General features: G+C 45.3%; 2 protein-coding genes across 4 annotated transcripts in view; one reads left to right on the forward strand and one right to left on the reverse strand.

Moving 5' to 3' along the window:
* cacna2d2a (calcium channel, voltage-dependent, alpha 2/delta subunit 2a) overlaps window positions 1–26008 on the reverse strand; it is a 207768-nt gene that overhangs the window by 125673 nt on the left and 56087 nt on the right. For all 3 annotated transcript variants that reach the window (XM_048254053.1, XM_048254052.1, XM_048254051.1), the window contains exon 3: window positions 25058–25174. In XM_048254053.1, the coding sequence (XP_048110010.1) occupies window positions 25058–25174 (117 nt within the window). The remainder of the gene's footprint in view (window positions 1–25057; window positions 25175–26008) is intronic.
* LOC125301541 (green-sensitive opsin-2-like) lies at window positions 14510–16716 on the forward strand. The gene is made up of 5 exons (XM_048254055.1): window positions 14510–14938; window positions 15064–15232; window positions 15340–15505; window positions 16172–16411; window positions 16523–16716. The coding sequence occupies exons 1-5, from the start codon at window positions 14578–14580 to the stop codon at window positions 16622–16624; spliced, it is 1038 nt and encodes a 345-aa protein (XP_048110012.1). The 5' UTR covers window positions 14510–14577; the 3' UTR covers window positions 16625–16716.

Here is a 26008-nt window from a genome sequence, read left to right on the forward strand (position 1 = left end):
CCTCAGAGAATAAAAAACAATGGAGGAAGTGAAAGAGAGTGGATGAGAGAGAGAGAGAGAGAGAGAGAGAGAGAGAGAGAGAGAGAGAGGGGGGGGGTGCTTCATGCCAGCTAAAACAACTTTCATACCAGCTAAATTGTCTCCCAAAATCTGTTTGTCAGAATGCAAACATAAAATGCCAAAAGACAAGAAAGAAGAGAAGGAATGCAAGAGGAAAAAGATAAAAATAGAGAGGAAGAGAGAGAGAGAGAGATCTCTGGAGTCAGCCCTGTGCAGAGTTTAACCTTGACAGAGAACATGGGGATCCTGTGATAATTTGTGAAATCATCTCCATTCACAATGGCACAGCAGTTTGGCCACGCTCGCGGCTGCTGCCAGATCAATACAATGCTTTCCCACAGTGCTTGTGCTTCTCTCTCTCTTCATCTCTCTCTCTCTCTCTCTCTCTCTCTCTCTGTGTGTGTGTGCCCTCTCTGCATCGATCTCCAGGCTCTTTACCATACAGAAAGTCACAACTGGACTGTAGCAAAGATAAAGATAAAGGTTGGACAGATGGGGGTGGGAGAGGGTCACACCCATGGGCCTACAGTAGGACTGAGGTGTGTTCAAATTCGGCAAACATTGGAGAACATTTGTGGTGAACATGTTTTCTCTGAACAGTTAAATGTGAATGATTTGGTGTTATCATTCCATTGGAACAGTAATTGCATTGTTACTTTCGTCAATCTCACATCCAGTTCCACTGTACTGTATTTTCGCAGTGAACTACCTCCTCAAACTGTTTGCGAGTGTTTGCAAACGTTCACCAACTCAGGGCAAACAGAAACCCGTTCAGGCAAACTAGTGTTAATTTTGTCACCTATTTTTAATTTAGTCTTAGTCTTGTGACGAAATGTCCTTTTTAGTCTTTGTCATATTTAGTCATTCAAATATCATTTTTATTAGTCAAGTTTTAGTCGACTAAAAGTCTCGTCATTTTAGTCTAGTTTTCGTCAAAAGAAAACTAAAGGTATCTTAGTCTTAGTCAGTTTTAGTCAACACATTTTAGTCTTTTTTTATATTTATATATATATTTATATATTTTTATAATTTTCCAACAATATTGTGTGTCCACAGGGCTACTCGTCTGTTATAATTACTCATTCTGATTTTTTGTCAGGCAGTATGTTTACATGCACAGGTAAGTCGAGCTACAGTTATAGCTCGGCTGGGATTTGACCATAGACAGTAAAAGATTTGACTGGACCACTGTCATATTCGTAGACCAGTGTTTCTCAAAGTGTGGTCCGGGAATCACTGGTGGTCCACAAGCTATCCCAAGTGGTCCGCGAGCAGACGTGGTAAAATATAATATAGATGAGTTGTTTGCAATATTGAACCAACTTGTATGTAAAAACAGTTCTGCAACACTGTCTATGTAAGATATGCCAGTTTAAATCATACAGTATGAATCCACACAATAAGCAAAGTGCAAAGACAATAAGCAAGGTGGTTCAGTGAGTAGGCCTATAGTGTAGACTAATTATAGGCTACTGTTGAAGTAGGTCTAATCTTTTTTTTTTTTTAGCTAGGGTTAATTAAGTGGTCCTGAAACTGAAAAAGTTTGAGAAACACTGTTGTAGACCAAAGTATTAATGTTTTACTTACGGCTAGATGGCGATATGTTACCAAACACAACACATTCCCCAAACAGACTCTCCATCTTAGCCATAGCTAACTTGCTAGCTTAACTTTCCATATTAGCTTACTTGCTAGCAAACTTTGCATCATCAGTCTAACTAGTTAAATAGTTGACATTACATAATGAACATTTTCGTATGGACATTCTGGTGGATGTTAATTTGTATGAGAGAAGCTTCAACTTCTGGGTATGTAGCATTGTGGCATAAAGCTTAGGTAGTTAGTTTGCTAACTCTGGCAGAAATCTCCAGTGTTCTTGTTCCATGTAGTTTTGTGTTGCAGCCACAGGGTTGCAGCAACAGCACGTAGACTAGCCTACAGGAAAGCTGTTGCGTATGAACTCATTCGGAATATTTTGAAAACGTAACAGCTAGATATTCTGTCTTCTCATTTTGTAGATGAAAATGAAGAGAGATTTTATCTTAGTTTTTATTTCATGCAAAACATTTTAGTCTCTGGCTTCTTTTCACAACAATAATTCATCTTAAGATAGTCTTAGTCAGTGTTTCAGGACATTACTGCCGTCTCGTCATCGTCTCGTCTTAGTCATGAAAAAAAAGGTCGTTGACGAACATATTTCCTCTCGTCTCGTCTGACGAAATTAACACTAAGGCAAACGTTCGCATAATATGTTTGCGAATTTGAATGAACCTCTGGACTTGAAGTCCAAACACAAACTGTGATGACATATGGAAGCACATCACACATTCATACTTGACTTTTTTGTGATATTGTTGACATCAAAATACCAAGTTCAGGCAAACATAGAGATAAATGTGTGTGAACACCATTTTTCATGTACACACATGTACACTGAGCTGCATTCTAATGATTCTAATATTTACAGAGGTTGTGCCTATTCTCTAACAACACAAACCTGGTACAACTGGATGGAACCGGATTACACAATGTGTTATCTTTGTGTATCAAATTCTCCAACAGTACTTCACTTCACAGAGGGCTTCCCTTGCTGAGCTACAGTCTTTCTGCTTGTGCTTTCTGCTTTCTAGTGCCGTCCTGGTGAGGGGACGCCACGCTGACAGAGCACGCCAGAAAACCAGAAACGCGGGGGGGTGGAAGCGAAAAGAGGAGGTGAACAAAGACTGACAGATGATCACGACCCGACAACCAACTAATCTGGCATGGGGAAAAAACAACAAAAGAAGACGCTGGTGACATTCTGCATAAATATCACAAAGAGCTGCTGCCGTCTGCTCACACTGCTGCCACAGGTTGCACACACACACACACACACACACACACACGCACAACACACACACACACACACACACACACACACACACACACACACACACACACACACACACACACACACACACACACACACACACACACACACACACACACGCACACGCACACGCACACACACACACACACACACACACACACACACACACACACACACGCTGATGGCTGGAGGAAGTGCTCGGCGGGAGACGGCATGAGATACTGTTCCTGAAATGCAGCTTTGCCTGTGTACTGTGTTGAGATAAGAAAGGCTCCATAAGCATGGTGGTTACTTGTTCATTTATTGCCCTATCTCTTGTGGGAAAATACCAGGCTTGCACAGCAAAATGTATAATTTCCTGACATTTTATTTAAAGTGCTACTGCCATACTATTTAAACAGTTGCATTACTGCGGTGCTTTGAGCTACAGTAGACAACACACTGATATATACTTATCCAAATTATCTCCTTTTGTGGTTGAATACATAAAGCAGCTCTCCAAAGGTATGGATGACAAATCTGAAAAAGTGTGTAAATAATGTTATATAGCTCTGAAGCCAACTTTCAGTTTTGTTCAACAGATCTGCTATAAATGCTAAAATTCAAATAAATGAACCAATACAAACATCTCTATCACTTATAGAGACTATAGAAAATGCTTAATTAGATAAAAAAATGATTTTAAAATGGCAGAATATGACATTCAGCTTGTTACAGTTGTATCACAGACACTAAATGCCTGGACCTTTTGTTGGGTAGTCAGCAGGCCCATATGGGGCCTCGAGTGATTATGTTGTTAAAGAACTACACCGATGCCTGCTTAACAAACATAACTCCGAGGGATATCAGCTCAAACAAACACGGAGTGACAGAGGTGTGCTGAAGCATGGAAAGTTGCAAGGCCTCTTGGGAAATTGGGTATGCAAAGAGGAACCATGGGACTTGTAGTCTGCTGGTCGTCGGAATGGGGGTTGGAGGGTGATGAACAACTCGTTGAGACAGGTAGAGGCTTACGGCGATAAGCCGTGCGTAAGCTTGTAGGTTTGTAATCAATGAGAGGGATTAATTAGCATTAGAGGAGCAAAGACAGAGGAGGCAACGCCAAAGGCTCTTATCAGGAGACACCTGGATTACCAATGCAAGAGATCCTGGGGTGGAGGAGGGGGCTGAGAACTATGGAGAGAGAGAGAGAGAGAGAGAGAGAGAGAAAGAAAGAAAGAGGTCATTTTGTGAAGGTCAGAGTTGACTAGTCTCCTTGCAAGTTTGTCTCATCTCTCATGGTGGCCAACCAGCAGGACGCAATGCTTCCTTCCGCTCATGTCCCCATAGCCTATAGGCATTTACACACACACACACACACACGCACACACACACACGCACACACACACACACACACAGACGCACGCACACACACACACACACACACACACACACACACACACACACACACACACACACACACACACACACATACTGTACATACACACACACACACACACACACAGCTACAGTAAGGGCAAACAGGTGGAAAATAACAGCGCAACCTGCTTGGTAGTGCCAGACGAATGTCAATCACTCAGATTATCAGGATCACACACCCCACCCTCTTCCGTACACACACACACACACACTCATACACACACACACACACCCTATTGCCTAAATGAACACCAACCCTCAACTGCCAATCACTGAGATAGTCAGATCCTCTCTCAGCATGATAGCATTGCAGAACGACAAGCTGTCAGAACCCAAGGAAGCACATAATAACAACGATCTAGCAGGGCAGCAGGAGCAACCCCAACCCCTACCATCATGCAGAACTGAAGTGATACTTTCCCTCATTCCAGCACGTGCTAGGCAGAAGGAGTTCTAAATGGCAATATGAAGCACTGAATCCATCCATGAGTTCCATTAATTCATTTAGGTTAATTCATTATCGTTGACGTGACAAATCAGAATGGCTCCTTCAGTGTTGAGCTCGGGGATTAAAAGACAAGATGCTCTCCGCTCGCTCGCACTCCTTTGTGAGAGGCTCTCGGAGTGAGAGCGCCTTGCAGATGACTCACCGGGGAGGAAGGAGGCACATGGAGACACATGGTCTGCAGTCCCCTGAAACAGCACCACGCTTCGATTTGCCAGAAATAAACGCTTCAAATAAACGGTGACTTTAGTTTCCCATTAGCAGTCAGACCCCCCAGCTGAAGTCCACTGTATGGGAATGTTCACACCTTTCACAAACATAAGACATTATGCAAACAACACTGGACAATAGTTTAAACTGTTCCCTGTGTTTGATCTGGCTTTTGAGTGGAATAGAGGGGCTCATGCAGATACTGTCCATGCCCAATTCTGTAAACACTGTTATTGGGCTACTGTTAACTGGCCACCATTGTATGGGAAACCTACTATGGAAACTGCTTGGCATGGCAGAGTTTTCCTGAATCTCTCTCTCTCTCTCTCTCTCTCTCTCTCTCTCTCTCATGGTCACCCCTGTTCATCAAAGGCTCGTTTTAGTCTGTGACTAGAGGCATGCAGCCATCATCCTTGTAGTATGCATGAAAGCCAGCCACTGTATGTGTGTGTGTGTGTGTGTGTGTGTGTGTGTGTGTGTGTGTGTAATGGCCCTGACTGTGAACATGGCCGACACCTTTCCTGATCAAGGCTAGTCTCTCCTGTAGCAGCGGAGAGATGAAAAGAGGACATAGACCAGAGGGAGGAAGCCGCCTGAGAACAGCATTGTGGGTAGGGGGCTGGTAATAGAGGAGAGAGGGAGGAGAGAGGTGAGAGGTTTAAACCACCGCATTCCCGTCCATGAAGTCTAAGCATAAGCCCAGTCTCATATGTTCCTATCCTTACACGTGTAACACACACACACACACACACACACACACACACACACCTCCCTCTCTTTCTTTGTTTCTTTCTTCAGCAGATGTTTGTGTAGCACTGAGTGTACAAAAACACACACACACACACACACACACACACACACATTACTTTCTCTGTGGGAGAGCAGTTTTTCTCACATTTATTGAATATGTTGTTCTTTCTTCCTCACAAGCACACACACACACACACACACAATTCCTGTTCAAATGATGATAGAACTGCTTTCAAAAATCCTTTCACTACAAATAAAGATTTTTGTAATTGTATCTGCTGTGGCAAAAACAAAGAATGAGGGGTAAGAAACTTTTCAAGACCGTAAGGTTCACGCTTACAATCAATGCCACACATTTCAACTCTTCCGCTCTTAAGAATATCTTTCCTCTGTCTTTCCATTTCTCTCTCTTTTGTCCCCCTGCCCCCCCTCTCTGTCTACCTCTCTCTCTCTCTCTCTCTCTCTCTCTCTCTCTCTCTCTCTCTCCCTCTCTCTCCCTCTCTCTCCCTCTCTCTCTCTCCATCTATTCTGATAGACAACAACAAAAAGAGGAGTTTTTTTGAGGAATGTATGTTTTATGTATCAGTAAATGGTAAAGGGCAAAAGTTGTAATTTCCATTCATTTTCCAGTGCTTCTTTATTCCTCCACGCTCCCATCTCTCTCTCTCTCTCTCTCTGTTTCCCCTCTCTATCTCCCTCTCCTCCTCTCCGGCTGGCAGATGCTGTGTGAATGAGACGCTCAAACACAGGAGCCATTTTCCTTCCCTCTTCAGGAGCAAAGCAAAACGATTAGACAGCGAATCAAAGCTTCCATTTCCTGCCTTGACACAGACGCACAGTCTCTCTCACACACACACACACACACACACACAAACACACACTCATGTGCACACATTGTCACCGCTCGTCATTTTAACGAGGAATTGTTAAAGAAAATAGGGAGAGAGAGAGACAGAGTGAGAGAAAGAGAGGATTCCTAGCACTGAAAAACCAAATGGAATGGAGTGCCTAGTAGAATCTTTTTAAAGAGGCGATGCACACTCAAAAGCTGTTCTTTCTCTATCTCAAGCCATTGAAATATACAGCACAGCTGTGCATTTGAAGGGTTTAAGAAAGAACAGCTGAGAGCTCTTTTCTTTTTCTCTTCTCTCCTCTTCTCCTCTTCCCCCTTTCTGTCCTCTGTTCTTCAGACCCCTGTCAGGCTTCTGATGGGTGACACACAACACTTTTCTTTTTGTTACTGAGAATGAGCCGTCCTGGTAGATTTGGGCAAGGTGTGCTTACTGATCTGGCTGTGATGGAGCTGACCTGTGTAGATATGAGTATGTGTGTATGTGAAGTGGGAGTATGTGTGTGTGTGTGTGTGTGTGTGTGTGTGTGTGTGTGCATGTGTGCATGTGTGTGTCGGTGAAGTCAGGTGAGATTTTCCAACAAGACGTTTCAACAAGTTTGTTCTGTGACAACCTTACTGAAGAACCCCACGACAACATCCTCTGCTAACAGGAGAGTGACAGCACCCAACTGAGGAGCCTTGAGTGCCATTGAGAATCAGATGAATCATGATGGATTGTTTTCCAAATACATAGTTGCTGTTGAACAAGAATGTTCCATGGACAACCTCCATGGCAAATGGCAAATCTCAAAAGCACCATGACAACTCACTGATGTGTTTTGATTGTTGTTTTGATCACTATTTTCTGCCCTTGAAATCTATACAAGCAAAACAGAGAAAACCTATCCTTGTGTCCTATTTTTGTAGTCTGTGTAGGCAAGTGATTTCAGTCCATCTTCTTCAGATGGGTGAAAGAAACATCAGTACACTCACTTACAGTTTTTTTCAATTGTTTACACGCAATTTTGAAAACCGGGTTCTTTTGTCAAAATATAATCACAATTATCCAAACACCACACTCAATTTGTATAATTCCTAGATTGTTTGTAAAATGACAAACTTCAGTCAAAACATACACACTTCAGTCAAAACATATACAGATACTGTGTGTGTGAAAATGCTATTAGTTTTCATTTAACCAACACAGTCCTCAATGATCAGACAGTATTGCAGCCAGTTCCACACTACTGTGATAAATAAAAAAACACGTTTGTAAAAAAACAAATTTTAGGAAATAGAATGTGCTAGATTTCTGGCCAGACATTGTTATGTAAGGGATCTTTTAGATGGCAATAGTGACAAACCCACAACATTCTTCATGATTAGTTTGAGATATACTGTAGGGAGAATGTACACAAATAGGTCTACTATAAACCTACCAAGCACTGCACAACCCTGATGCTGCAGACTGAATATTTCAAGTATTTATTTCAATACTTACAGTATGTCTTACCATAATCAGTTACAGTAATTAACCAATAATGAAATCAATGAAACAAATAAAATCTGTAGACAAATAAAAATTACTGCATGAAGTACACTCTCTGCCTGCCTCTTCCTCTATCTCCTTATTCTCCTCTTTCTCTACCTGGGCCTCCTCCTCTACCTCCTTCTCCTCTTCCTCTGCCTCCTTCATCTCCTCTTTGAGCTCCCCCTCTCATTCTCATTCTTTTTCTTCTTCTAGCTCCTACCATTTTTGTTAAAGACAGGTGAACTCAACTGCTGCCTTTTACAGCACACCTGAGTGATGCGTTTTCAAATTAGCACATGTGTGCTTCCACAACTGGTGGATGTGATTATCCAATTTGTTCATTAGTGTGGTCATTGGCAATCCGGGGCTTTGTACTGTAATCACAAGGAAGTAACCTCACAATCCTTATCTGTGTGTAAGGTGTGAAAATGTGTGTAGAGTTTTACAAATTACTGTGTGTAATGTTTTGCAAAAAGGGTGAAGCAGACATTGTGTGTAATGCTGTGCTAATCTGTGGAGGTGTTTTGCTCCTTGGAGTAGAATTTTGCAAATTGTGTGGACATTTTTATTTTAGTGTGTAAACACACAAAAAAAATCGTAAAAAAACTGTAAGGGAACGAGCATGTGAATGTGTTTGTGCGTGCAGGTGTGTGTGTGTGTGTGTGTGTGTGTACATTTGCATTTAAATGTGTGCATGTGTTTGTATGTGTGTGTATATCTATGATTGTAAGCATGAACTGGCTCTTGCTCCAGGTGGTAACAGATGGTTGCTAATGGATTCCCATAGATCTAAATGACATAGGCTAGAGGGAAGTGTGTAGGCTGTGTGTGTGTGTGTGTGTGTGTGTGTGTGTGTGTGTGTGTGGTTGATTGTCACCACACCACAGGTCGATTGTCGCAAAAACACTGTCAAAAGAGGAGTGTGTCACAGTCTGTCATCCCCAGATGACATATCTACCATATGAATCATATTGTCCTCATTTGCTTGAAGATTTGAACTGAAAGTGGTAAACATTTAGCACAAGCCAGCAACAACCTGCAGGATAGCGCATGATAACTGACAGTATCTGATGACAAATGTTCCAGGATTTGATCAATCAGCACTGAGGCGCTATTAGAATTTACAGCAAGAGAAGCATCCGGAAGCACAATGCTACTACAAGAACCCAGGCTGGCGCACACCACCACCACCTAAGATGATTCTCATCTCGCCCAAACCACTGGGTATTCAATCAGACCTGTTTGTCTTTGCCGTCTTGCCTTAAGATTCGAGAAATTGCCAGCAATTGTTTCCGACATGGGCACGGCTCAAGACAAATGGTCCCGAGTACACAACACAGTCCTCAGTGGCATGAAAAGCTCAGCGATAAAAACGGCACCATTTTGCATACAACCTGTAAACACACATGATATGTGCTGTCTGATGAAACGTGTTGCGTTGGTGAGACTGGCGAGAAAGGGCCTGGGGGATTAACTGTCTGTGAGTTCTAAATGAACATTTATATTATCCTATCAGCGCTCTGAGGCACGATGTCTGCTATTTCTGTCCAAGGAGAGCGCGGCCTAGTTCCCCACCCTACACACACACATGCACACACACACACACACACACACACACACACACACACACACACATACACACACACACACAGGCATGCACACACACCCATACACACAGCCTCCACTGGGACTGCTGTGCTATAAGCGCTTCGTACGCGACCTGCAGGAAATTGAAAACTAAATTGCTTTCTTAGATTTTTCTCTTTTTCTGGAGGCTGCGAGGTTGGGAGTGTGTGTGTGTGAGTGTGTATTTAGGAGTGTGTGTGTCTGTGTGTGTGTGTGTGTGTGTGTGTGTGTGCGCGTGTCTGTGTTTATGTGTTTGTGTTTATTTGTGTGTGTGCGTGCCTGTGTGTGTGTGTGTGTGTGTGTGTGTGTGTGTGTGTGTGTGTGTGTCTGTGTTTGTGTTTATGTGTTTGTGTTTATTTGTGTGTGTGTGCGTGCGTATGTGTGTTTATGTGTGTGTGTATTTGTGTGTGTGTGTGTGTCTGTGTGCGTGTCTGTGTCTGTGTGTGTGTGTGTGTGTGTGTGTGTCTTTGTGTTTGTGTTTATTTGTGCGTGCGTGCGTGCGATGCGTGTTTATGTGTGTGTGTATTTCTGTGTGTGTGTGTGTGTGTGTATTTGTGTGTGTGTGTGTGTGTGTGTGTGTGTGTGTGTGTGTGTGTGTGTGTGTGTGTATTTCTGTGTGTGTGTGTGTGTATTTCTGTGTGTGTGACAGTGGGCGTTGAGCAAATCAGTGAGTGAGTGAAGCTGGAGAAACATAGTTTTTGTTAGTTACACAAGAAGAAGCAGCTTACTCACAGCATGAGTGAGAAAGCCAGGCAAATGTGTGCATATTCCATACGGATTTCAATCTGAGGGTTTTCACTGCTCACACTTCCTTTTTCATTTAGCTATTTCACAGCCTCACCACTGCAATCCTTCCTTCAGCCTTATGCCACTGATAAACGTAAGTATAACTGGCTGATATATCCCTAGACACTTCCCTGGGGATATAACACAAAAGGCAACTTGGACTTGAACTTTGACCCAAACCTAATTCGATGTACTGTGGCTTCAGTAGGGTTCACAGGGCCACACCTTATCAGACCCAATCAGAGCAGCATCACTGCCACATAATGGAGGTTGGACAGAGGGTTAACACGGAGTGCTGTGAACCTCCACTATCCTCCATGAGCCAGGTCTCAGGTGCGTGCTCCAGATGCACACGGGTTCCACTGGAGCTGCGCGGAGCACGGTGAGAGGCTTAGGGGGTGAGGAACTACTGTAATGCCAGTGGGGTCACTGCTGAGTGTCCTAAACCTCCCTGCCCACCATTTCCTAGTCTTAACACTATGGTATTACATTTCCATTTTTTGATAACATTGTGCAGAATATTTCTGGGGGAAAAGCAATAAATATTGCTAACTATAAATAGCCAAATGGTCATAGATATATTTCAAGTCCATTCTGGTAAATGTTGGTTAGGGGGAAGAACTTAATGACTCTGTTCATATCCATAGCTTTATTTTGCCCTTTGCATTGCTTTTTTTCTCCCACGTCAGCAGCTTCCACTCGTCCACCCCTTCACTATCTATCCCTCTCTTTCTCTTCTCTCTCTCCTTTTCTCTCCCCCTCTCCATCTGCCACCTTTGTCAAGGTTCCATCCTCCCTCTCCCTGACTAAGCACTGCTGCCCATCCAGGGGGGCTCTCTACCTCCCCACCTCCTCTCACACACACACACACACACACACCATCTCTGCTGATCTGTTCGCATATTGTTATCCTGCGCTCATCTCCAAGCCGACAGGTCTGCTCTCACCGGTTAGCGTTGTGCTCGAGCGGGATGCCAAAGCAGCCTCCCCCTCAACATCTGCTGTCCTCTGAGCTTCAAGGTTCCGGCTGTGCCGAAGCCTACCTGTGACTACGGCCCTGCCAGGACCTCGCTTAGACCAAGCACAAACTTCAGAGCAAGGGGCCGTGATCGTGTAACTGATGGTAAGATTTTGAGTACTGAAAATCACAAAAGGGATATCTGGGTCTCACCTACATGCTCGACATCACTCTCTCAGACAACAGAACCAGTGCCCACGTGAGGTGCCCTTGTAACTGCCACTGTTTTGACTATAGTATGTATTGGCATGGAACATGTAACTCTATAATAACTATGATGTATAATATTAATATTCCAAGCTTCACAATTCAAAGGCATACAACAGGTCCAACAATAAGGTCAAGATAGACTTTCAGACATGGTCAGGAAAGAATGTCATGAACCGAAAAAAATAGGTAGAAGGACTGCTTTGTGTATTGATATGAACTGGCTGGTACAAGTGTGAAAGAATCAGTTGCCACTGTTGTGATGGCACGTAGCTGACGATAGACAGCTCAGTGCTCAACATGAAGAGCGCGGCTGACCTCAGTCCAGTCCTGGAGCTAGTTAAGAGTGGAGTTTTTGGAGACTCACTCACAGTCCCCTGTGATGGCAGTTTGATGACACTCAGTGACAGGTCCACTTAAGATAAGCTGCTGGACACACACACACACACACACACACACACTCGCCCATCTCCTGCCCCCTCCCTACGTCAGTGTGCAGAGCCTGGGGGTGACGTGCTGATGACATGGCAAATCAGCATGGTGCGTTGAAGCCAGGGCTGTGCAGGGGGTGACTCAGAGCTGCGGAACAATGCTCACGATCCTTATGGTCCTGGAGTGTGTGTGTGTGTGTGTGTGTGTGTGTGTGTGTGTGTGTGTGGTGATGTCATCAGAGACTGGCCTAGGGATGGGAGTCTGGAGGGGTGACGGTGTTGCGCCGGGTGGGGAGGTCTGCCTCAGGTGTGTGTGTGTGTGTGTGTGTGTGTGTGTGTGTGTGTGTGTGTGTGTATGTGAGCGCGTGCGTGTGTGTGTTTTCACTGCCTCCACCAGTGTGGATGAGTGGTTGATCTAAATTATTGTTCCCATGTATCTGAACATCCAAGCTTTGAACTTGAACACACACTGGAGCTCTTGCTAGTATGGTGGTGACCTAAAAAAACATCCTTAGACTGCTTGTTGTGTTTTTCCTGAACCACATGATTCAAACAAAGACCAGACATATCATGAAAGACTCCAAGTTTGTTTAAATTTGTATGCGTACACAACATGGCGATGCATCATATTTACACCAATTATGAGAAAATGCAATCTAAATACGTCACAGAAAGGCAGTGTTGTCGAACATGGCACTAGACATTATCATATGATTAGTATATACTGTATCTGTTTCTGTAAATCCATGTTGTCTGGTGTCCGTAAAGCTACAGAACATTGCAGAAATGCTTTCTAAAAGTGTTCCGCCTCTCTCCCAAACTCTCCACAGCAGTGCTGGGATCTCCACCCATTGGAGAGAGAGCTACAGTAGCGCATGGGGACGTGCAATTAATTGTCTGCTTATTTTTGCAGCGACCAGCTCATTAGAGCCGCGGCTATATTTAGAAACGCTGCTTCGTTAGAGTGAAGGGGAGGGAAGGACTCCGGCTGGGTGTCTGTCCAATTAAAGCTGGGAGCAGAGATGCAGAATAAACTCACTGGAGGATCACACACACACACACACACACACAGGATGACACATGAGTGAGGAGCTTCTGAGACATGTGTGTGTGTGTGTGTGTGTGTGTGTGTGTCTGTCCATGTGTTTATAGTGCAATATCAAGTGTTCCGGGTGCGCATTGATAATGTCAGAGACTTCATTCTCCGTAGTATAAGTCAGTGTAGCATCTATTCTATCTATTCTTGTACCTAACTCTCTTCAATGTATATACTATACAATACAATTTAATATTTTCAGCCATGGTATACAATCAATAAAACATTTAAGTACAGTAAGTATAAGTATATATACTCTTTTGGTCTCTGCATTTATCCCAATCTGTGAATTAGTGAAACACACTCAGCACACAGTGAACACACAGTGAGGTGAAGAACACACTAATCCCAACGCAGTGAGCTGCCTGCTACAGTGGCGCTCGGGGAGCAGTGAGGAGTTAGGTGCCTTGCTCAAGGGCACTTCAGTCATTCCTACTGGTCGGGGTTCGAACCGGCAACCCTCCAACTACAAGTCCGAAGCGCTAACCAGTAGGCCACAGCTGTCCCAACATTTTGTTGTCATACTTGCTACTATTCTAAGTCAAACATATACTGTATGTAGTTTTTCATATTAACACCATTCTTTTGGAATTAGTTAGGTCGACAACTAAAAACTTTCATGATAGTTATATCTTTGTATTCATCTTTTAGATTTTGTATAAAGGTTCTGAACATGTAGGCCTCTATCGTGCACTCCAGCGCAATTGACTTTGTATACTCACGCTTTTGTCTTTCCTATTTTGCATTCAGCGCATATTGGTACATGTCCGTAAATGAGGAAATTCAATTGCGCCCACGGGGGCAGTTCAGCTTAAAGTAATGTTCAAATTAGATTTTCAACAATCACTAATTTCTACAGTATTCAGAAATGTTTTAATGGTTTGGTGTGAAGTTTGAACTACCTTGTTTTAGTTAAACATCTCAAACCCATGAGCTAATGAGGGCCATGGGCCATGTGTATGACTCTTTGTATTCCCTGTATGTTATTGGATAAATACTATAAGCTTGCAGTGTAATGATACGCTTAGAGAAAATCCAGGTTGTCGGCTAATGAATAGACCTTAATCTTTGCTTTTCTTTTTTCCTCTGGACACTTTCAGTAATCTCTTTTAAGTCTCTAAGTGAGGGTATAAAACCAACATGCTCACCTCCGCTCCACACAGGGAAACACAACTGCACCTGATAGTTCCTCTTGTGGCAACGTTTCTTCTTGTGTTCATTGATTCATTTTTAAAGGATGAACGGCACAGAGGGCAGCAACTTCTACATCCCCATGTCCAACAGGACTGGGCTGGTCAGGAGTCCCTTTGAGTACGAGCAGTACTACCTGGCTGACCCATGGCAGTTCAAGGCTCTTGCATTTTACATGTTTTTACTCATCTGTATCGGAGGCCCCATCAACGGGATGACACTGTTGGTCACGGTGCTGCACAAAAAGCTTCGTCAGCCTCTCAACTTTATTCTGGTCAACTTGGCTGTTGCTGGCATGATCATGGTCTTATTTGGATTCACCATCACCATCACTTCAGCTCTTTATGGCTACTTTGTCTTTGGACCAATGGGTTGTGCTATTGAAGGTTTCATGGCTACCCTTGGAGGTAACTGATTATTAGTTAAAATCCATCACTTACATTTCTAACAGGCTTTTGGCCTGTGGATATTGCTTCCTTGCTTTATGTATTGTATATAATGTATCTTAACTATGTTTCCTGCCCATATACAGGCCAAGTTGCCCTGTGGTCACTTGTGGTGCTGGCTATTGAGAGATACATTGTTGTCTGCAAGCCCATGGGCAGCTTCAAGTTTGGTACCAACCATGCTGCAGCTGGAGTGGCATTCACATGGGTCATGGCATGCTCTTGTGCTGTTCCTCCTCTGGTTGGCTGGTCCAGGTATGGCTGGTGTTTCAGAAAGAACACTGAAACACTATGAACATTGTCTGTTTTCTTTTACACTGAAAATCTCTGTGGGTCAGAATTCATCTTATTTTTTTCAACAGGTACATTCCTGAGGGATTACAGACCTCATGCGGACCTGACTACTACACTCTGAACCCTGAATACAACAACGAGTCATACGTCATGTACATGTTCAGCTGCCATTTCTGTGTTCCTGTCACCATTATCTTCTTCACGTATGGAAACCTGGTCTGCACAGTCAAAGCGGTAAGAATCTGCTGTTTTTGCGAGGCAAAGTAAGCTGTAGGTTTGGTTGTAAGATAGCACCAAAGTTTACTGATGCACATACATGTAGGTATGTTTTGTTTCCACTTCTGGCAGGGATGTAGTGGTAAAATAAGAGGTGGGTAAACTATGAATTCTGTGATCACGGTGATATGGACAGCGCCAAGCGGTATCAGATTTTTTAAAAAGACATTCAGAACATGTTGGATGATGGTGGAGGTTATTGTCCAATGTTTATAACAATACCAGTGGTATTAAAGTAGAGTGTTGATGAGTGGACATATTGTGAATGTGGACAATACAGTGTGATTTTTGAATGTTAAAAGTTGCAATTGGTGAATAAACTCTATTTCTGAAATCTCAGAGGTGGATAAACTGTGTTTACTTGAGTTTAGCCTCCACTACATCCCTGATTTCAGGTCCAACATACTTTCAACATTTAATGTTTTTCTATCATGCTTAGTTCATATGAGGGTATATTGATTAATTGTATTTGCCCTAGTCCCTAACTCTGCACTAGGTATTACTTGTAAGAAAATGCTCAATTAAAGTGATCAATTTTAAAGTACACTGGCTAAGACTACTTATGTCAAAGTCAAGCCAAATGGCATAGTACACTATATGAAATCATCTTATTCTTCCCAATAGGCTGCAGCTCAACAGCAGGACTCAGCCTCCACCCAGAAGGCAGAGAAGGAAGTGACACGCATGTGCATCCTGATGGTTTTGGGATTCCTGATCGCCTGGACCCCTTATGCTTCTGTTGCTGCCTGGATTTTCTTCAACAAGGGAGCTGCTTTCAGTGCTCAGTCCATGGCTGTCCCTGCCTTTTTCTCCAAGTCCTCAGCCTTGTTTAACCCCTTCATCTATGTGCTGCTCAACAAACAGGTAAGCTTCCCTCTGTTGTCATTTAAATGAAATGCATTTCCACAGGGAGGACACTACAGCACAACATCATTTTTGTTCAAGCACTTTAGATTCCTATTCTCTGTGTTCTAGTTCCGTGGGTGCATGATGCAGACAGTCCTTGGCAAGGCCCCAGAGGATGAGACGTCAGTGTCCACAAGCAAGACAGAAGTGTCCTCAGTGTCTCCTGCATAAGCTTCCTTCTTGCACCAGTTTACCTCTTCACAAACAACAGCAGCTGATGACTCAATGTTGATGGATTAAAATAGCAATACTGGAAAAATGAATACAGATTTATCTGAAAATCTCTTTGGGATAAATATTACTGCCAAGGTCCTTTAGACCAAATTATAATTTGGATCCAGACATACACTATTAAGTCCACACTTATTGGTCCAACTGAATTTCTTCTGCAGAACTGCAAACAAGACTTTTGAAATGTCCATCACATCTACATGTACATGTAAATACATTTACTTTGTACAAAGAGCATCTAAACTTGCTGTATTGCAGTGCAATACACTGCCCAATGTAACATGTGATATGAACTGACTGGGACAACTGGCAATGACTATTTTGTGAAGCGTAAAATGCACATACATGTTAAATGTGTGTGTGTGTGTGTGTGTGTGTGTGTGTGTGTGTGTGTCGTGTGTTGTGTGTGTGTGTGTGTGTGTGTGTGTGTGAGTGTGTGCGTTCGTCTGTGCTTGCGTGTGTGTGTGTGTGTTTTTTTGGGAGAGCATGTTTGTTATCCAAGCTGACTGACTCACACACTCAAGTGCACTTTTGTCGTCTCCTGTATAATGTCCATCTCAGCATGCCGCACTCTCTCACAATCACAATCACCATGACCCTCCAGTCAGGGTCAATCTGTGTCAGCAATGTGCAACAATACAAAACAAGCACACACACACACACACACACACACACACACACACACACACACACACACACAGTCTCTGAAGTTTGGATACTGATGACAACAGCAATCACAGCACCACAACATGTATAGAATGAACACACACACACACACACACACACAGTCTCTGAAGTTTGGACACTGATGACAACAGCAATCACAGCACCACAAAATTTATAGAATGAGTACACACACACACACACACACACACACACACACACACACACACGCTGAAGTTTGGACACTGATGACAACAGCAATCACAGCACCACAACATGTATACACACACACACACACACACACACAAACACACACACACAAACACACAGACACACACAAAAACACACACACAAACACACACACAGTCACAGTCTACAGTTCAGATTTGACTCTGAGTAACATGTTTATCACCAAGCCGCAACATGCGGAGCAGATGCTGGCGGGTCCTCTGTGACAGGCCTGGAGAGCAGAGAGGGAGATGAGCCATCCGTACGAGGCAGCTTTAGTCACCAGCATACAATATGGACCTGCTGCTGGCTCTGCAAACCTCTGCATACTGTATGTCCACTATATATATATATATATATATATATGTGTCTGTGTGTCTGTCTGTGTGTCTGTCTGTGTGTCTGTCTGTGTGCGTGCGTGCGTGTTTGTTGGCATTATATCACACACTGACCTCACTGGTCTACTACTACCACCCCCGAAGCTCTACCAGCATTTCAACATTTCAATACTCCTCCATACTTCTCATGTGTATGGCAGGTTTAATGGTAGTCCACGAGGCTACCAAATCAATAGCCTTAGACAGTAAAACTATTTCACTAGTTCTGTAACCTGTTCTAACCACAGTGACTGATGAGTCATAAGGCAGCGGATTGCTCACGTCTCCTCCCCCACCCCAGTAGCACAGTCCATACTGCTTTTGCCCTCGGCTCACAACCTCTGACATCAATCACCTAACCTCTGACATCAATCACCTAACTTCTGACATCAATCACCTCAATCACCTAACTTCTGACATCAATCACCTCAATCACCTAACCTCTGACATCAATCACCTAACCTCTGACATCAATCACCTAACCTCTGATATCAATCACCTGTGCATTTTAATTCTGCATTCTGCATTCTAATGCTGACCCTCATGCTTTTACAATTGTCTGCTATTCTTTTCTGACAGTGTAAAGCACAGTGCAAATTAAACTGATTGGTCTTTACCTTGCCTTAACTCCTGTACAATAAAGCCCCCACACATTGCTCCTATGATCATTGTGCACAATAGGAGCCCCTTGTTGAACGGCAAAAATCTCTCCGGCCCCTCGGACATTATTCATGCTGTGCCACACTGCACCTGCTATGCAGGTGTGTGAAAGCATAGAGCAGGCTGTCTTAAGTGCAGAGAGCCACAGGCCTTACACTGTGGAACAGGGGCCTTGCTGTCTGAGGCGCAGGATAACATAGCCCTTTTGTGGCTGCCGAGCCGGCCCCGGCTTCAGCTAAGCGGATGGGACTTGACATGGGCTGCCGGAGCCTTCCACAGAGCTCCCCGCGGCCCGTGATTGACAGGCCGGCTGTAGTGCTTTCGCAGCGGCTTCTGTCGGAACACAAAGGGGGCAGCTCCACGCCAGCTGGATGGGTGACATGTTTCAGCACAGCATGCAGGCGCGCGGACACACACTCGTGCACACACTCGCACACACACACACAGACACACTCACAGACACACACATAGCCCCACACACACACACACACACACACACACAATCACTCCCAGACCAGACTCAGCATTTAAGGTGCAGACAAGCTCATCAGAAATCCTTCCTTTTTTTGCAGGGCGACACCGGTGTGACAAGTTATGCACAGACAGCTAAGTCATCTGTCATTTGCATAGGCAGACAGACAGACAGACACACGCCCACATGCGCACGCAGGCACACACACACAAATACAGAGTAATGCTTGAAGTTCATACATAGTGCGTATAAATATTTTGCATGCATCTCCGTGACATTTATCCATGATATGACTTGACATAGAGAGAGAGTGAGGCAGAGGAAAAGGGGCAGAGCTAGCATAAGAAAGAAAGAGACACAACTGGATCTAGGGAGAAAGGGGAAAAAAATGATTCAGCCAGACGTCTGAGAAATCTTCACATTGCCACACACAAAGCGAAGCTCTGCAAAAAAGGACAAGGACAAAATGGAGGGTGCGCTGGAAACCCAACTACCAAAGAGGAGACGGAGCAAAAGAAAGCGTCTTAGTCAGATTCTCAGATGCTTGTCCAAACTCGGCTGTTTGTCTCTCTGATGCCGCCCGTTTTATGTTTCGCTTTGAGGTTGTCAGGAGAGGGGAAAAAAAGTGCCAGGAGCTAGTCAGGCTACCTATCCAACGTGCACACAAAACCTCGACCACATTCTCACACTGGCATTCTGACGCCAGACATACACACTGTAAAAGCTTTTTTTTTTTGTCCTTCTGCTGAGCCACGCTTTGTTAATTAAATGTTGGACTGTCTCCAGGCTGCTTGCTCTGTAGCCTTGAGCCGGGCTACTCTCTTGATCTTTCGCCTCTTATCTTTCACTCTCTTCTGGATTAGCACACTACTGAGGAGGTTGTGTGGTCCGACTTCACAACGCACTGGGTATTTCAGAAAGACTATGTTTGAAGGAGAAAAAAGAATGTGTTGGCACATGACAAAGTGACACATTCACTCTCGCTGAGAACAGCACAAAACACAACTCGGTGTGAGTAACAGCACAATAGCCGCAGTGCCTAAAGTAACTTAAACATTTGCACGGTTTAAAAACGTCCACTAAATCTGCCCCCTGACGCGTTTGAGCGCGTTTCCCCCCCCCTGCTCCCCTGTGAACAACGGAGGTCTCATAAACCTTGGGGGCGGCTGTTGGAGCTGCGTGAGTTATGGTGGTAGCTTGGTGCATATTTCCTCTGATGAGATTGCTGACAGCAAATTACCCCAAGTAGGCCTATGGCGTATTGCCTCACCATAAGCACCAATGTACATATGTCATCATAAAAAGCGTCCGTATTACACTTTTATGCACTGCTGCTGATAAGAGTGCAGGGGAGACGACTCTCTCTTTATCTCTCCTCCCGATGCTTTAGCTTCCCCTCCTCCCTCCTGCTCCTCCTATCCCCTACTCCCTCCTGCTCCTCCTATCCCCTCCTCCCTCCTGCTCCTCCTATCCCCTACTCCCTCCTGCTCCTCCTATCCCCTACTCCCTCCTGCTCCTCCTATCCCCTACTCCCTCCTGCTCCTCCTATCCCCTACTCCCTCCTGCTCCTCCTATCCCCTACTCCCTCCTGCTCCTCCTATCCCCTACTCCCTCCTGCTCCTCCTATCCCCTACTCCCTCCTGCTCCTCCTATCCCCTACTCCCTCCTGCTCCTCCTATCCCCTACTCCCTCCTGCTCCTCCTATCCCCTACTCCCTCCTGCTCCTCCTATCCCCTACTCCCTCCTGCTCCTCCTATCCCCTACTCCCTCCTGCTCCTCCTATCCCCTACTCCCTCCTGCTCCTCCTATCCCCTACTCCCTCCTGCTCCTCCTATCCCCTACTCCCTCCTGCTCCTCCTATCCCCTACTCCCTCCTGCTCCTCCTATCCCCTACTCCCTCCTGCTCCTCCTATCCCCTACTCCCTCCTGCTCCTCCTATCCCCTACTCCCTCCTGCTCCTCCTATCCCCTACTCCCTCCTGCTCCTCCTATCCCCTACTCCCTCCTGCTCCTCCTATCCCCTACTCCCTCCTGCTCCTCCTATCCCCTACTCCCTCCTGCTCCTCCTATCCCCTACTCCCTCCTGCTCCTCCTATCCCCTACTCCCTCCTGCTCCTCCTATCCCCTACTCCCTCCTGCTCCTCCTATCCCCTACTCCCTCCTGCTCCTCCTATCCCCTACTCCCTCCTGCTCCTCCTATCCCCTACTCCCTCCTGCTCCTCCTATCCCCTACTCCCTCCTGCTCCTCCTATCCCCTACTCCCTCCTGCTCCTCCTATCCCCTACTCCCTCCTGCTCCTCCTATCCCCTACTCCCTCCTGCTCCTCCTATCCCCTACTCCCTCCTGCTCCTCCTATCCCCTACTCCCTCCTGCTCCTCCTATCCCCTACTCCCTCCTGCTCCTCCTATCCCCTACTCCCTCCTGCTCCTCCGAGGACTGATGTCAGTGATTAGGAGCATTGGGAGACAGGGACACACCTAGAGGCGAATACTTTTTGTCTGATTTGTTTTGATATTTTGTCCTTTTAATGGGGTTTCTAATGTATGGATTTTTCCAGAGAAATTCAATCTGAATGTGTTAATTTTTGTCTGAGTGTGTATTTGTTTTTTTTCCAGCAATCTACGTGACACAGGATAAAAATCTGTGCATTCAAATTTAACAGGCTTTAAGGGGAAATATATGTCATCAGAAGGGTTCGTGCACAGCCATTAAATTGTGATTTCAAGGGTAGAAATGGGAGATGTTATGACAACTATCGCTCTGGGAGATATTACGCCTGCCATCGAGGCAGCGATAGTGTGAGAACGGGGCTGAGGGGCGGAGATGGATGGGGGTTAGGCTAGTGCCAAGGTGTGTGTCCCAGCCTGCCATCGCGGAGCCTGCAGCCATGCCACGTCGGGAAGCAAAATTACGCTTGGCACCGGCGCCAGGCATTGCCATGGTAACACGGAGAGCTTGTGAGGCTGTTGCCGCTGGAGGAGGCCCTTGGCCCCTCTGTGCAACCCATCTCCCCCCACCTCTCCCAACACACACGCCCAAGGAGAGGAGAGAAGGGGGCGTGCTTAACACATGCACAGGGCATCATCAAGCACACTTCATGACAAGTCCCAGGGCACAGGCCCACTCCAAAATAGCTGCTTCTGATGTGGCTAAAGCAGTGCAGGTGGGGCCTGTGGTGATGAGACACCCAGACGCATACACTTACACACACGCATGCATGCACACACACACATACATACATGCATACACACATAAATGCACGCACACACACACTGGACACACACACACCATGTACTGGAGTCTGGAAAATCCATTATATGTGTGAGGTTCAGCACCACACATACTGAGTTGTTGTTGTTGTCCTTTTTCGTAATGAATTCATCTCACTTTCTCAGTTGAAATTAGTCCCCTACCTCCACTCCATTGCTTCGCAAAATCTAAACAACAGGCAAAATGCTCCAACCATTTCATCTGGAGCTGTGTGTTAGATTAGAGGGTGGCGGTAGCAGCGCCGGGGAGAAACCGGGCCTGGGACTGGAGCTCCGGCACTGGGCGTCCTGCTGGTGCGAGAGGCTCCGTGCATTTCCAGGGAGACAAAGTCATTAGCTGCTCTGTTAAGCGGGCTAAGAAAGCGCACAGGGCATCGATAACATGTTTTTGGAAATCCCATTTTTTCTGATTAGATCAGACAGCAAATCGATCGCTCTGCTTAACGGCATGATAAGGCTTGGGGTTGGTGTAAATCAGATACGGGCGAACACGAGGTGGGGGGGCGTGCAGCTGCCTGTCGCCATCCGGAATGTGTTCATGAGGGTAGGGTGATAAAGGACGTGGAAGGTGTGTGTGTGTGTGTGTGTGTGTGTGTGTGTGTGTGTGTGTGTGTGTGTGTGTGTGTGAGAGAGAGAGAGAGAGAGAGTGTGTGTGTGTGCATGCATATACTATGAGTCTGCATTTGGATCTTTGTGCAAACATGTGGTTTAATGTGTGTGCTCTGATAATGTGCATATGTGTGGTTTTATATGTGTGCGCAGGTCTGTGAGGTGGGGTTGGGGGCATTTATGTGTGTTCAAATGTATCCTTGTTTGATGCTATGTATATGAATGGTTTTATAAGTCTGTAAAGCCTATTGACCATTATATATGCTGCACATTTTCTTCATAATTCTTCACTGAACCTCATCTTCATGTGTCAGTCAGTGCAGGCACAGAAAGCATGGTTAATGAGCATGGGAGCTGTCCAGGGTGCTGAAACACCTCAGTGGACTTGAACAGAAAAACTATGGATTGTCCCTATTGGATGCACAGCCAGTATCAGAGCTATTGAGCAATATTGAGGGCCAATTGTGGAGGGATTGACAGGGAGAGGTAAGATAGGCCAATCTCCCTGCAGAGAAGAAAGAGGACAGCATAACCTGGGATTGCACAGCCTCTACGCCATCCATAAGACTGTGGTTTCAAATTGGCACTTATCATCACCCAAACACATTCCACTGCCCTGCAACTGAGTTATGGAATGCTAAACATCACCCACATGTCCATCTGTTATAGTTCAGTGGTGTTCCAGGAGGCATTCTGTGGAATTCTACCTATGAAATCAACTATATTGCTCTCATCTTTCCTCTCAGGCAGATATGATCTGCTGTGTTGAAGTGAAATCTAAATAAAATTACATTACCTCTGTTTCGGTGAAAATCTTCCACTGAATTCCCAAGTACCTCATTTACCGAGCGACTTGTGAGAGATTTACTGTACGAGTTCACACACACACACACACACACACACACAACCAGACTGGAGCCATGACTAGTGAGTGTGATGAGTATGAAACTGTTAATAGCAGTGGGACTGAGACATGGACCACACACACAGCGGCAGCAGCAGTGATCCAGCTCAGCAGCAGTGATCCCAGATCCCAGTGAAGCCAGAGGGGAACAGCTTAGTGCATTGGCTGTTGCTGCCCCATCATAAAAATGTCCTCCACTTTACCTCAGAAAAGCAACAAGAGACTTTTGTCAACAAACCTACTCACCTGTCTCACCTACTCAAGTGTCTCTGTGTGCATGTGTGTTTGTGTGTATGAGGAAGTGGATAGGACACACAGTGTCTATGCTCACTTGAGTGTCAGTATTTATTTCATTTAATTTTTCACATTGCTTGGTAGTTAATGGCTTGCATTTGGTACCTTCTGGGTATTTCTTTTGGAGATACTATGCACAGATGTGGAAAGTCTGCCCCCCCCCCCCCCCCCTCCTTTCTTGGCCTGCTAATAACCAATCAGAGCAAACCTTTTTACAAGGCAGACCTCATTTAACTCTAGCCATTAAGCAGCCTCTTTGAAATTCCGAGCATGCAGAGAAATAAGCGACTGTGAGAATGTTAGTGGAATAAAAAGACTGTCAAGAGTGTTTAACACATTTGAAGGGTGCGGCATGGCCATAATTTGAGGTCACTTTGGTTTTCAGACTGATGATTAAGAACTGATACTGGGCAAACAGTCATCTGGTGTTTATTATTGAAGAGTGGGTACAAACTGCACGAATAAAGAAACAAAGGATGTAATTTCCTTGCTCACGTGTCCTAATTTCAAATAAACTAGTTTCTAAACTTTACAAATTTCTTTGAAATTTGATGCTAGTTACGGTATCATGCTAGTTACGGTAATTATAGTAATGAGTGCACTTGGTTCTGTGCAATCAAGTACCATATACTGATATGGAGGTGTTTTTTTCCATTTCACTCAGACCTATTGTACCCAATAATTCTGTGCGTGTGCGTGTGTGTGTGTGTGTGTGAGTTAGTGAGTTAGTGAGCATGAGTAAGAAATATTTCACATAAGAGAGTCATGACTGCAAGGCATTATCTCTCTCTCTCTCTCTCTCTCTCTCTCTTTTTCTCTATCACACACACACGCTCACACACACACATACACACACACACACGCGCGCGCGCGCGCACACACACATGCACACACTCACCTCCAGGGCCTTGCGCTTGCTGTTGAGCAGCCGGGCGATGTTCCGTGCCACCCGCTCCACCAGGTCCTTGGGTTGGTTGCTCTTCGTGTCATACTGGCTTCTTTTCTCACTGTAAATCTACAGCCATGGGATAGACAGATAGACAGACAGATAGCGAGAGGGAGACAGACAGAGAGAGAGAGAGAGAGAGAGAAAGAAAGAGAGAGAAAGTGTTAGAGGTCAGCTTAGGTCGAGTCCAAATCAATAACAACATAAAGACGATCCATCTGGGCTGCCTGTGACTGATCTTGATCACATGACTTCATCACATGACTAGAAACTCACGCGAACCACACAAAGCACTGGCTAAACCAACACAGCTTGACAAGGTGGCTAGCTAGTTCACCGGCCTTTCATGAGCGAGCCCCCTGCCATTTCCCCCTGTACCGTTTAGGCGATGGCAAGAGGGAACTCAACCTGACAGGCATTCCAGCGCTGCCTCTCCATCAGGCTGCTCTGTGACCTGTAAATCGATGGTGGAAGAGGAGGAGGAGGAGGAGGAGGAGGAGGAGGAGGTGGAGAAGTGGAGGGGGAGTGGGTGAGGGGGGAGGGGGATGGGGGACGGAGGGTGCTTTTCACAAACAGGATTTCCTCCGAGCAGGAAGAGAATGGCATGCCGGTATTATTCTCCCAGAATCCCGCGGGGCTGACTCAGCACTCGCCGGGCCCCGGCTCAGGCAGACGAGCTCCAAGCCCACCCCTGGGGGATTTCCACTTATCCTGACTACCTTTGGGGACTCCATTACCCACAATCCATCTCTGTCAAGCTGAGGCGCTGGGAAGAGAGCCAGTAAGGCAATCTTCTCCCCGTAGCCAGGCAAGCGAGCAAGAGAAGAACTAGAGAGAGGGACAGATAGGAGAGAGAGAGAGAGAGAGAGAGAGAGAGAGAGAGAGAGAGAGAGAGAGCGAGAG

Source organism: Alosa alosa, chromosome 10 (genome assembly GCF_017589495.1).
Source record: "Alosa alosa isolate M-15738 ecotype Scorff River chromosome 10, AALO_Geno_1.1, whole genome shotgun sequence".
Classification (NCBI taxonomy): Eukaryota; Metazoa; Chordata; class Actinopteri; order Clupeiformes; family Clupeidae; genus Alosa; species Alosa alosa.